At 40.6% G+C, this 14,569-nt stretch overlaps 1 protein-coding gene across 1 annotated transcript in view; it reads right to left on the bottom strand.

Moving 5' to 3' along the window:
* Nucleotides 1-4,084: 4,084 nt before the first annotated feature.
* The window catches only part of ddb1 (damage-specific DNA binding protein 1), a 76,338-nt gene continuing 65,853 nt past the window's right edge, over nt 4,085-14,569 (bottom strand). The window contains exons 25-27 of the mRNA XM_049596162.1: nt 10,246-10,348; nt 7,299-7,422; nt 4,085-4,755 (exon numbers count right to left, since the gene is read on the bottom strand). Coding sequence (XP_049452119.1) covers nt 4,672-4,755; nt 7,299-7,422; nt 10,246-10,348 — 311 coding nt within the window. The 3' untranslated portion in view covers nt 4,085-4,671. The remainder of the gene's footprint in view (nt 4,756-7,298; nt 7,423-10,245; nt 10,349-14,569) is intronic.

Here is a 14,569-nt window from a genome sequence, read left to right on the forward strand (position 1 = left end):
TCCAACAAGGCGTCCGATTCAAAGTCCTTCTCCTCACTTACAAAGCCCTCCATAACCGGCCCCCCTCCTACCTCACCGCCACACACCTCCCCATAGCCTCTGCTCTTCTAATGCCAACCTCCTGACTTCACCACTCAGGACCAAGCACTGGACCTGGGGTGACAGAGCCTTCTGCATAGCCGCCCCTCCCTCTGGGACTCTCCCCCAAAACACATTCGAGACTGCACCGACCTCTCCCTGTTCATAACCCTCATCAAAATAGCCTTTTAATGTGTGAATGATGCTGTGTGTATTTTACCATATTCTATTTTCTGATCATTTTTAACTAATCTAAAATGTCTTTAAGCACTAATAAAAAACGCTCCATACATAAAATGTATTATTATTAGCATTAGCATTAGCACTATTATGACTATCATTATTATTATTACTATTACCAGGTGATTTAAATCAGTAAAAACATTGAATAAAGCAGTTTTAACATGAAAAATCTGCATCCTAGTGTCGTGGTTAGAGCACTTGTTTTCCATGCGGAAGGTCCAGGGTTCGAATTCCGCTGGGGTCAACATCAGTAATGCGATCGCAAGAATCTCCCACTGCTGAATCAAGGGTGCATCTCAAGCCCATTGTAGACCCCGCTGGTGTCGACGTCAGCAAAAATATGCGGTCGCAAGAACCTCCCACCGCCTAATCAAGTCCTCAACAAGGGCGCATCTCAAGCCCGTTGTACAAGGGAAGTTCCAGACATAAAAGCAGATTCATTCAACATTAAAAATCTGCCATTTTCTAATGCTGTTTGTCTCGTCATGGAGGGGCTGCTAACTACGATAGCTAACATGAAAACACAAATGGCCCTATGTAGAGCCACTGCCATTGGGGAGAACTGTTGCCATGAGGGGGGGTACTTGGTCTGCAACGGTGTTTGAGTCATGTCAGGTGGTATCCACATGAATGCCAGAACCAAAAGTTTCCCAGCAGAACAATGCATTGGAACAAAATAATCAAAGTTATTCACTTCACCTGTCAGTGGTTTGAATGTTTTGGCTGGTCGGTGTATATGGCTCATTCTGAGGTATTTTCAGATGATTATACACTAAAGAAAACATACTTACTATATTTAATTTCTGCCAATATATCCTGCTAAATCCTAAGTGAAAATGCATCAACTTCAATATCTATTCTTGCACAAACAAACAAAAAGCCTCAAAATAACTCTTTCAAGGACCAATGGGAACCCTGATAAATGTGGAAAATGATTAAAATCTGCAGTCTACATACAAACAGTTGAGTCTGAATAAAGAGACTTTACATTCAGCTCTTTCTAAGGAAAGAGCTAGAAATGACTGCTTTGCCCATGGTCAACATACCTCAAATACCAGGAGCAGTTTACATCAAACTTGGGCTGCAAGTAATTATTTTCACTATCAAAAGATGTCACTATACATTAAAAATGCCAATCACAGTTTTCTTTAAATACCCAAAGATATTTAGTTGAAGCAAATATTCACATTGCTGTGCTGAATTAATAGGTGGATGGGAATGTCTCACATCTTTCAGGTATTTTATCATCAATAAATGTATAGTGACAAAACAAACACATGATGGTGCCAGATGAAAAATCAGAGGATAATCACAATTCATCCTCTGGGGACCCTGAATGTCTGCACCAAATTTTACAGCAACAAAATCCAATAATTGTGGAGACATCTAATTAAAAACCACAAATGTCAACCTGGCAGTGGTGCTGGAGGAAAAGTCAAGGGATCACCACAGTCATTAGTCTCTGTCCTCGAGGGACTGGGGATAGGAATCGTTTCGAATGGTTGTGCATTGCAAAGCAGCGACATGAAGTCTACACTGCTGTACCTTTGCAAAAAGGAGGAGTGAACCCCTAGATTAATGACTTCAGCAAAAGCTAATTGGAGTCAGCAGTTAGCAAACATTGAGTCCAATCAATGAAACGACTCTGGAGGAGTGGGTCGGAGCGACTTTGACTCATAAAAACCATTCAAACATTTTCAGTTTGCTATTTACAGGAAGCCTCTGCTGATGTGAACGACGCCTCGTAAAAGGAGATCTCAGAGGACCTATGATCAAGAGGCGCTGATTTGCATAAAGCTGGATAGGGTTACAAATTTGCATGTTCATCGGTCCACATTTAGACAAACTGTCTGTAAATGGAGACAATTTGGCACTGTGGCTAGTCTCCCTGGATGTGGGCGCCCAGCCAAGATGACTCCAAAGGCACAAGGCAGACTCCTCAGTGAGGTAAAGAACCCTTGAGTAACAGCTTAAGACTTGAAGGAATCATTAGAACTGGCTAACATTTCTGTTTATGAGTCAACCAAACACAGAACACTGAACAGGCAGGGCGTCCATGGCACGACACCATGAAGAAAGCCACTGCTCTCCAAAAATAAAAAGTTGCTGCATGCCTTAAGTTTGCCAAAAATCACCCTCACACGCCACAACACTACTGGGAAATGTTTTGTGGACTATTAAAACCAAGATCGAATTGTTTGTGAAGAACATGCAGCACTATGTATGGCTTAAAAAAGCACTGAAGTACAGTGGAGGGAGCATCATGATTTTGGGGCTGCTTTACTGCCTCAGGGCCCGGACAGCTTGTTGTCACTGAGGGGAAATTAATTCCCAAGTTTATCAAGACAGGATAATGTCAGGGTGGCTGTCTGCCAGCTGAAGCTCAGTGGAAGTTGGATGATGCAGCAAGACAATGACGCTTGACACTGAAGTAAAGCTGCTGCAGAACGGCTGAAAAAAAGAAAAAAAACCCTTTTGGAGAGCCCGGGCATTAACCCAATAGATAGGATATGAAATGACCTGAAGCCATTCACACCAGACATCTTAAAGATATGGCGGAGCTGAAGCAGCTGTGTGAAGAGGAATGGTCCTCGAGAACTTTGTGCAGGTCTGATCTGCAGCTATTGGAAGTGCTACCTTGAGGTTACTGCTGCCAAAGGAGGTTGAAGCATTGTGCGAGGAAGCTGGAGTACCTGGAGAAAACCCACGCTGACACGGGGAGAACATACAGACTCTGCACAGGAGAGCTTCCCCATCCCAGGTTCAAACCAGGAACCCTCTTGCTGTGGGCAACAATGCTTAACACTGTACCACCGTGCTGCCTGATAAATATCAATAATAAAAACATGAAAAATTGTATGTGTGTTATTAGCTCATGCACATTATGTCTGTCTATACGTCTGACTTAAAGATCAGATTACATTTTAAGACCAATAAATGCAGAAAAAGCAGCTGATTCCAAAGGATTCACATACTTTTTCTTGCCACTGCATATAAACCTATATCATAAGTGTGTTATAATAACATTAGCACCAGGCAGGCAGGAACAGCAATTTTTTTATTTGGCTTTATTTATCTAAATAACAGCAAATGCTGTACAATTATTTTCTCATTTAACCCCTATTAAATGATGACAAAACAGATGCGCTGATACTACAAACCTTTGAGGGCCTACTCTTTTTCCTCACAGAAAACTGGAATCAGTAATCAATAAGGGAATGGACCGATATGCAGAAGTGATAATGGCACTGAGTCCATCCTGAACAGGGGCCCTGAATATCTGTGGCATCGAAATATCACGGCAATCCATTAGTAGTTGTTGAGATATTCAGTCTGGACCAAAGTCGTGGACCGACCAACTGACTAGTTTCAAACAACAACATATGATGTGACAGTGGAAGAAGACACGATATTACACCTTTAAACGCAGGCAGTGGTGTACATGGCATTGCACCTGTGTGAGCGTGATATGCATCCCGACATGTGGACGGAGAATACCTTTCAATACTTTCACTTCATAAGCACACAATATTATATATTACCAATCTATTCTGTTCTGCCATTATATGAATGTCTTTGTCACCGACGCACAAATATGGACGAAATGAAACCACAGTGGGCATAAAGGAGCCCTAAGGCAACAGCGTGGCTAAAAATAACATTTAATTATTGAAAATAATTGCTGATTATTTGTAAAAACAGAGGAGGAACCTGACTTTGAGAGTATTAAATGTCAGAATAGAGACAAACTGAGACAGAGGAGTTAACAGTACTAAAGCAAAGTTTATTAGAATAAACAAAGAAAACATCACAAAGACAAAATAGCTATAAATCTATCATCTTCCTCATTTTATTTTTCATACAGCGTGGTAACTCCAGACTTCAGTATTAAACTTGAAAAGTGTGAATCAGTCAGATTTAAACTGAACAGTGTCAAGGATCTGCTAACTGCTTTCGCCTGCCTGTTAACGGTCACAAATATCCCAGAGAACGTTTTTGGTGAGGAAAATCTCTGGTTTTTCCTATTTATAGTCACACATTATTCCACACGGACGCAATCACACATGCGCGCACACACACTCAAACACACTCTGACCAATGTCTTTACTTTGGTCTTTTTGTTGTCCAAACAGGATGCTACGCACTTCGCCCAGAGACTCTTGTCTAACTGACAACTGCCTCAACGGTTGACATATCATTGAAGTCTGAAGGACGAACATGCACGCATTGTTTATTTATAACTATTTACAATTCTGCAAAGCCCAAACCATTCCCTTGCTTGCTGTTTTGCTCATCGCTCCTTATAAGGACCCTCCAATAACTCAGCGGGGGTCCGGATGGCGGTTGGGGTTAGTGGATCCTCGTCAGCTCTTCCACAATCTTAATGACCTCGTCCACTGTGGCTTCACGCTTCATGCCGCTGCCGTCATCGATCTGGAATTGAAGGACAACCAAACAGTGAGCCTCCACTGCACAGACGAACCCCACCACTCACTTGTGTCACACATGAGATGAAGATAAACAGGTACATGTACAAAGAGAGAGAGGCAAGTTCCTCAGTTTTCAATTTCAAAATCCTTTTTTTGTCATTTTTGCTTCAGTTGTTTTGAGGTAAGATGAATTTATGAGCTCCTGGGAATCTCTGATGTTGCATGGACTGACCACTCTTTGCTTCATTTATTTTAGTAGTAAAAACATTTTGGATATGCTTGTATTCTTTTGACGTGTACAGTGCATCATGAATATGCGTCTCATTTGAGGTTTTCAGCACAGTCTGCGAAACATGGCCTCCTGCCTGTTGACAGTCGGCTCTGTCCACTGTCATGGATACGTTGTGCACAAACCCTCTAGCCAACAGGTTGAAAGACTGCTGTAGAGATGCATGCCCAAAAGAAAAGCCGACATTTCTGGTAAGAAGACGAAGAAACGCGCCTAATTTCAAACATTATGAAAGACTTGGATATCAACAGGTTTTGGGATATGTGCCAATGGCGCAACGCCAACCTTTCAAAGTAGGTAGCTGAAGGAATGGAAGAACAAGTTGAACAAGTTGCCACAGCAGAAAAACTTTGAGGAAATCCTGTTTTGATGCAGAGAAGCAAAATGGCACCAGCAACAGCCGTTCCATTTTTCTATATTTTGACATGATAAACAACGTGTTAGGGCAGGAGTTCCCAACTGGCTCAGCCAGGGTGTCCAGATTTCTACTTAGTCATTAGTTCAAGGTCCACACAGTTTAACATATTCAGCGTCATACTTTCATTTGGCCATGTCGTCAAGCTAGTTTGCCGTCTCTGTTAAGTAGCTGTTCATTATTCACTTGCTCTACAGCAGGAAATGGCACTGAAAAATAGAAGCTCTGTGCCCGATATTTGCTGTACTTCAAAATAAAGTGTGTTTTTTTACAAAGCTGATACATTAGTAAGTCACTTGTGGTCCATTCAAAGTGGACCCACCAACTAGGAACCACTGTGTTAGGTCACATTAATCGTAGTATGCACGGCTGCATTTAAACAGGAGAATTAATGGAATGATAATTTTCATTAGCAATGTAAACAGCACTGTAGGAATATTCAGTCAGTGTGATGCTGAACTCAAAAGAAAGAGAAAAACCGGACTATCATCTGGTTGTTATTGGCTTTTCTCAGGGAAGCTGCAAAGATTAAAGAATTAACTAATCAGTCTGTCGACAGAATTAATTATAATTAGCAGTTACTTTGATAATCCATTATCAGTTAAAGCCATTTCTTATGCAAATAAAATAAAATAACAAAGCTATTAGTCAGATAACAGGATTTTGAAAATAATCAGAAAAATATTACGATACCAGCACTAATACCAGAAAGCTTAAAGTGACCAGATGTCACAGGCGTGTAGCACAGCCATGATTTCAAATGCTTTGATGGCATCTTGGCACGCTTAACTGCCAATTCCATCAAATACACGAACTTGACTTCACCACATCATCGACTGTATGAACTGTAGCTGCTGTGGTGGTCGGCTGATCACATGTTGCATAAAATCGAAGACACTTGTGTTGATTGGCTGCAAGCAACCTGACAAATAGTCAATTTTTTCTTCATCTAGGTACAGAAAGGATCAAATGCAGGTATTGTTTGACCAAAGAAGTTTTGATCAACTTGGTACTGGGCTATTTCGGTTGACACCTTAAAGGTATCGAATTTCCAGATCAAGTTTGCAATTATTCATCTTAAAATGTGCCTATTTTCAGCTGTACAAGGGTGCAAGTGAGCAACTGATGCTGCAACACATTTTATTCCAAAGCTAATCTTCCATCTGAAGTAGAACTTTGGCTTTCAACAGAAATTTCCTGGCAAAAAAAAAACCTTATCTAAATATTACGGACTATCTTTATCATCTGGTCTTGAAGAGGCAAACAGGGAATATTCTTTGTTTATGAGCTAAAAGTGTGATTTTTTTTAACACCATGAGAGTAAAGAGAGACACAAAGCAGAATATGTTTATTTGTTTATCTGCCAAATGTAATTTTGCCACCTGTTCCTGCCTTGAAAATTATTCCCAGTTTGCTCTCACACAGCACAGGAGCAACTAATAAAACTGTCTTCGAGGGTCTCTCAAAGTTCAACACTGCTTCAAGCCAAATACACAAATGACAACAGTTTCAGTTTGCTTCCTCACCAGATAAGCTTGTTATTAGAGCAGAGGTTCAGGCTCTAATGACAAGATTATGCCTCCATGTTTTTAAACTTGTGCTCGTACTTGGGTCTATTAACAGGTCACCACAAGCTGTGCTGGCAATGAGAGAGCTGTTGAGTAAGCTTAGTGCTTAATGCCCCTCAAATTAATTCACTGCGCTCACAATATTGGAAAAAGTCCTGTTTTGTTATTTAAATGTGGGATAGAAAAAAAAAAGCACAGAAAAAGAGAGGCTCACATTTCGACTGCTTCAACCTACAGTGTATAAGCAGTGGGAGTGGATGAACAAGAGCTCGTACCTGTAGAGTACTGACGACCTCCTGCATCTTGGCTCGACCAAGATCCAGGAAGCTCTCAATCAGATCCCCGTCGATGAATCCTGTGGCCTGCTCGGTCTTTCGCTCCGTGTGGAAGGACCTCCAGGTGATGCGGAGTCAAGGTAAATCAATAAGAAGATGCTGCTTTGCCTGAGGGTCGCACCTTAGGTACAATATCACATATTTTACCTGAGGCACAGTCAACAAATACTCAGCGGTGATGTGTAGAAGTCTAATAAAAACAGCTGGTATTGTCAGTCAATCAAGATCGAGCTGTGGTACGGCTGATCCTATAGAAAGCTGGTTTTTAAACTGCAGCTTCAATAGATCTGATCTGAAACATACATTTCTCTAAGGTTTTCTAATAGGAGATGTACAATACAAAACCTCCAGTTTATCTGGGTTGTAGGTGCAATCACCCTTAAATCTCCAAAGTCTCAATTCTTTAGGTTACACAACAATCCTTAAAATGACAGAAGTTATCTGCAACAAAACACTTTTGAAGGAGTTTCTTTGATTTGATGACAACTGCCATCATACTACTCTGTATTACAACAGTTATTTTCATCTATCATTATCATTTTATTCTGACAATTATTTTCTTGATGAATTGATTATTCGTAAGTCAAAAATATGTCAGAAAAGGGACAAAAACACCCCTCACACTGACCCATGTACTCAAAAGTACAGGTACTGCATATATTTAGTTGATTAATGTAAAAGACTAAAGTAACCTACAAAATTTCACTCTGGAGAAGCTGGAACTTGTGGCATTTTTTCTTAAAGGGGTGCTAAGGTAAAGCCCATCAAACCAAAGATTTGCGATGAGACAAGATGACACATGTGACTACCTGCAATGCACAGTTCTGCAATGTTCTAAAAACCTGCTGGTTCACACCAATGCAACTAGACAAGACGGTGTATCATGTCTATGCAACAACTCTCTGTACTTCCGTTCTGATTTGCAGCTTTTCAGGCTTATTTTGTGGCTGAATATAATTTGTAGCTTCTTAAAATATGAATGGAGGATAGTGATAGTGAGATACTGGCTACAGCTGCATTTGTAGTAGTGATGAAACAGCGAAAAACAAACAATACAAAACCAGCATCAGATGGACTGTCTTCATAATAAATACGCCACAGTAATATAAATAACCATCACCAATTAATCAGTCAATTAGAATGTGTGTGTGTGTGAGGGGGCATACGTCTATAATTCATCTATACATTTACGGGGCACACCATGAGGACGGAAACAGAGCACCTGCTGCAGCAAGCTAACATGCCATCTGCAGTCATTTTGACTTGACCAGCTGACTTCACGACAAACTGATTGGCTGTACAAACAGGCGACGTGCTTGATGTTCTAAAACCAGCCATCAGCAATTTGAGCTGAGTTGCAGGTGACACCATCAGCCGGCTTTAGTCGAGCTCAGACAGCCAGTTCACACCTCCGCAACTTCTGTCTGTTCTTAATGTTTTCGTCTTGTTGTGAATCTTTGGTCTGAACTGAGCTTTAGTGGGGAGGGCAGCTAAGGCCAACTAGGTTTGCAGTCATTAAAACCAATAGCTGAAATAAAGCGATGTGAAAACGGAAAACACAGAGGCTCTGTGCACTGAACCAGCATGAACCATGGCAGCAACACTCTTAATTATTTTTCATACTGTGAAAGCAGTGCATTACCATTTCACTCCTTTCCACAATAAAAACAACTTAAAAACAGAGAGTTTTGGTAAGAATCACTCAACAAAAGTATGTATTTTCAGAACTAACCAGGTAGTCCTATGGCTTTGCTCACTCATCTCAGAGGCCTCTCCTTTTTTGATCTGTCTCTGTGCTGAACTCACGTTGAGTGGTAGAGCTGTTAACGCACACAGACAGCCACAATGTTTGTCCTCCATCCCGGTAACATCAAGAGAATCCCAACTAGGTCTCTACTCTTCTGTGAAGCACTGTCAGACAATGTGTCACTTGCGTTTCCCAGCACAATTTGTGTCTATTTGCATCTTTGCGTGTCATCTCAATGTGTGAAATGCTCGCATCACATTCAGTGTGAACATGCCAAAACAATGTGGGTAGTATGTAATGTATGTAAATAAACTTTGTTAAACTTCCCCACATCTTACCAGCGTCAAGATCTCCCTACTCCGGGGCTGTTGCTTGAACTTCAGATTGTACTTCTTCTTTTTTGTATAACTGCCGCCAACATGATCACAGAGTGACCTACCTTGCTCTCTTTATCCTGCAAACTTAGATCAAACTGTAAATCTAGGCAGTGCTGATCAAATATCAACCAAGGTTATGTTACTGTGTTGCTTATTTCTAGCCTTAAATGTTTTAACAAAAATATTTTAGTGCACTGTTTGGCTGTAATAGGAGAGTTTGTGAACAGGAAGTGGGTGCTATACTGTTTCCTGTATTTTGAAAACAGAGGCTGGAAAAACTCCAAACATTTTGTAACTAACAGCGTAAACGTTATACGAGATCACTAAAGCAGCCATTGCATTTTTATCGGACCGGCAACTCACATCGCATAACCCACCAATGAGAGCGTTTACGTCTGGTGCGGCGCAGGGCATTGCGGAAGTTGTGCAAAAGCAAATGCCACAGTCATTTTTCTCTGTTTCCTCAGGTCATGTAGCACCAATTTCAAAAGTATTTCTTCTAAATAGACAACCCAGTTTACAGAAAAGATAAACTTTCCAGCAGTGAAATACAAAAAAATACCTAATTTCTGCTCTATGCACAAACCATATCATCATGCATAAAACTACTAATGTTTAACGCATGCCATCTCTACTCAAAACCTTTGGAAGTCAATTTAAACAAGCATCAGCCCTCCACTCTCCTGGTTTACTGCTTCCAGCTATACCTGTCAGTGCAGGTTCTAACAGATGGCGAGTCTGACTATAAATATAAGAAGGATATAAGCTGTGCTCGATCTTGCCCACGCTCTTGATGACCTTGTTGAGGCGGTTCTGCAGGTCCAGGAGGAGGCTGTACCAACCTTCAGACAGGGACGTCACCAGACCTAACACACACACACACAAACACACACATACACAAAAACACGTTGGTGAGCAACACAACTCTTTTTAAAGGTGGAAAATACAAAACAGATTTACACCTCACTGCAGCAGATGGTAAAGAAGGAGGACAGAGGACATTTTAAGGCTAGATTACAGGACTCATGAAAGCTTTATAATAAATAAATAAAAAGATAATTAGTGTGACTGCGCTCCTCCTTATTCAAGTTTCATGCTTGTATTCTGCGACAATGTTGGGAGTAACGTAGTATGATTTCAATACTTCAATAATTCACGACCACTCCAAAATGTTTTATTTTGAGAGTGATTTCTCTGTAAACCTGAAGCGTCGCAGAGCTTTGAGGGAGTAACTTGCTTTCTTCTGTGATAAATATTCAAGTACTGTGACAGTGAGTGCATTATTGTGATGCTCGGGGGAAATAATCTGCACTGACACCGACAGTGTGCAGAAAATAGGCAAACTTGAGAACAAAGGGTGATTTGTAATGTAGAGCTTGATTCTTTGCACACGAGGCCATCAGAGTGTTGGAGTGTTGTTTTTGATTCATGGATTTAATTGTTTTGTTGATGAAAAATGTGAGAAGGGCCTTCACAGTATTTGGGTCTTTTTCCTTCCTTTCCATATTTTAACCTCTTTAATAACTTGTTTAGTCCAAGAAGTCAATAACCAAGAGATGTTGACTCAAAGCAGCCAATCATCCCGTTTTAAAAGCTGGTTTGGTATTTTTGGTTCAAATAAAATGCTTGACAATTAACTGATGCTCAAACTTGTGATCAATCTTCTGATGAAAATATGAGACCATTACAAACGAGATGTAATCAACCACTCGCTGAGTCCATTTATCTCCATCTCACTGTGTCATCAGTCAAAGCTATCGACAGTATGTAAAGATGAAAACAATGTGATAGTTTCATCAGGATGGATTCAAGACAGATTTCTTTGAGATTTTACAGTTAAATATGAATCCAACTGAACATCTATAAAGTCCTGAAGACAACCAGCAGCCAAGAGAGTTTTGAGTTTGGATAAAATAATCTGACATTACATGAGCTTTCCTCACACACTCATCTCCTTCACCTCTAATGTCCATCACACATCAGGTGCATTTACACTTGTAATCAGATTTATAGCCCAATCAAAATAAAATGCCCCATGTTAACACCGTTACTGGAAGAGACTGGCCTGATTCCAGTCTGACTGGAAGGAATATTTAATCTGCTTGAGAGGGGCAGTGTAAACCTTTGATGATCTGTTCAAAAGGGAAACATTAACCATGTAAACGCTCAAGCGGGATTTATACTTCTGCGTTAAATCGCAGGCTCTGCGTGGCTAGGTAGGTACAGCATCGAACCGTACCATAACCACACCCTACTGGACAGCCTGACATTCGCCTCCCCAGAAATCTAACTACACACTGCAATGACGCAGACTTCCTGTAAGCTGAACCCATTTCCCTCAGTGGGTATTTACTTTAATTTCACAGATAAGAAACAATAAATTGTGAAGACAATAAAACCTCCACAAAATGGCATTTTAAGTCTTGTGTGTGATTTATCCTGGCTTCATATGAGCAGAGGAAATCTCTGCTTGTTGCTAGGCTAATTTATACAATGTAAAATGCCATAGGCTTGTGCTAAAAACATTAGCATGTTATATTTGTTTGGAAAACGTGTTTAGTATAAGACAGTTGTTTTGTAGGCGAACCTTGTGAGTTGGAATGGAGCCAAATGATGTACCGTTACCTTTGTTAAATATTGCTGTTGTCCCTGGCTTCATATGAGTAGTGGAAATCTTTGATAGCCTCTAGGCTAATTTATACAATGTAAAATGCCATAGGCCTGTGCTAATAACATTAGCAAGTTGTATTTGTGGAGAAAGTGTGTGCAGCAAAAGACAAGTGTTTGTCTGTGAACACTGTGAGTTATAGTGAAGCTGATTTGTGTGTTTGTGTTTGAAACCATCGTCACCACCATTAAGCCATGTTTAATGTGTGTCTTGAATCAACTAAACTCTACAGCACTTATTCAAATCAAATTAAAAGCTCTGTGCTGGATATTCACTGCCCTTAAAAATAAAGTGTGTTTTTTTACTAACTTGACACATTTGTCACCTGCGGTCCATTCAAAATGGACCTACCAGTTAGGAACCACTGATTTATAGATCTACTGATTGTCTGTGTGTGATGTGTTTAGGGAATATCTGTACTTTGTAGCTATAGAAAATAACCAGGGTTACACTTACTTACTACTAAGTTGTATGAAAAGGCAGAAGCACCTCTTCTTCTGTACTATATTTACTGAATGGATTTAATTTTCTCAATAAAGTTGAAAAAACCCCCCCCTGTTTTCTATATTTCTGGCAGATTAGACGCCTCACAGCAGGCAGAACCACTTTGCCCAAGCCAAAAAAAAAAAGTTGAATAAATGCTTTGGGACATGTAAACGCACACTATCGGATCTCATTATGTAGAGTCCATGTGGACAGTTGAGTTGGAATCTCCGATCAGAATGATTTCAGCAGCACTTAAGAAATATTGCTGAAGTAACTGCAACAAATGTCCAGATTTTCAAGAACAGACCAAAACAAGTTTTTCATAAGTTTGTCCACTTGTTGTTTGACAGAATAATCGTGTGACCTGCAGCTCCTTCCCAGAAACATCTTTCATATCACACCATCTCCAGGAGAGATAAGACATTCTGCAGCCCAGTTCGCTTTGCTGCAGACAGATTTTACTCGGATGTACAATGGTGGTTCTCATTTCCTGTTAAACTTTCCTCAGAGTCTTTTTAGAGAACTGCAGAAGGTGTTGAGATGAAATAATGTGTTGTTGGTTCTGTGAGAGCGCGGGGTGTAAATTACCGCTGTGTCCAAATGATGTGCGCTGCCTATTTTTCATCTCTGCCGTCATTACAGCCAGACTCAAAGTTACTAGTTTAGATCTGAGTAATGAGGTGTGCAACCATGATTTCTTCTCCCTATCTTCTTTCTTTCTGAAATGAAAACATTAACTCTGAATAAATGGTTTTGACAAAAGTTTGTGTACACCCTAATTGGACTGAGGTCTCCTTACTGCAGTCTGCTGATTACTGGAAGAACTGGAAATAAGACACGTCTCCTCGCTGCTGCCTCAAACTGACAGCCAGCCGTGAACTCTTGATCTACTAAAACGTAATGCTCATGCTGATTTTTCTTTTGCTGCGTTTGCTGACTGAAAATCACCTTTTTCATGAGATTTTACGACTTAATATGACAAATTATTAAAATTGGTGATTGGGAACTGTTCAGTGTGTTTACTGGTGTCACTGTGGAATACGTTTTACCAAAAAGAAAACAAAACTGCTCAGAGGAACAGGGACAGTGTGTGTAAAAAGACAAGCTGCTGTTGAGCTTTTAAAATGTAATTTTTCAGCGCTGTGAGATCCTCAAACTGGATTCTTTTCATCTCCATTGAATCAAGGTGAAGGCAGAAGTCTCAGCAGTGGATATCACAAAATCTCAGCAAATAAATCCACAGCTGTCTGTAAGGCTCGATACTACCAGAGGTAAAGTGGGAAAATATACTGTTTCTGTGATGTGAGTGACGTAAACTTTAGGAGGAAATTCAAGGGTAGAATTCCACATTTAAAAGGAATGGTTTGACATTTTTTGGGGGGAAAAATTTGGTACCGGTACCCAACTGTACCCTTTTCTGTACTTTAGTCTTTTAGTGGGCTTATAATAAAAATATAAAATTTCAACAAGCTGCATTCATTAAACGATTCTGCTCCTCTGCTCCTTTCTAATCACACACAGGGCATCTCCTTCTGCTTGCTTGTGTGTGTATGTGTGTACCTACTCGCATCTTTTGCTCTGTGTCAATGCAACTGCCAAATATGTGAAATGAGTACGTAATTTAACAGTGTTACTAGAAATAGAAAATAGACCAGATAGGCCAAAAATATCAGTGCTGCAGCGATAGTTTTGGCGTGCTAGGAAGCCGGCGGAGTTCCTTGGCTGGCCTCCTGGCTTCAAGGCACTTTGCGGGGCCAGCACTGCAGAGCTCCACTGTCTCTGCTGCAAAGCGCCCCAAAGCCAGCCTTGGAGCTCTGCAAGTGGCTTCCTGGCTTCAGGGTGCTTTGGTTGGGACGTTTGAAAGTACAGAGTTCAGTATCCAGCCCTGGCAGCATGTAAACTCTTTGGCTTCATGTGTCACAAAGTAACTTTC

Source organism: Epinephelus fuscoguttatus, linkage group LG2 (genome assembly GCF_011397635.1).
Source record: "Epinephelus fuscoguttatus linkage group LG2, E.fuscoguttatus.final_Chr_v1".
Lineage (NCBI taxonomy): Eukaryota > Metazoa > Chordata > Actinopteri > Perciformes > Serranidae > Epinephelus > Epinephelus fuscoguttatus.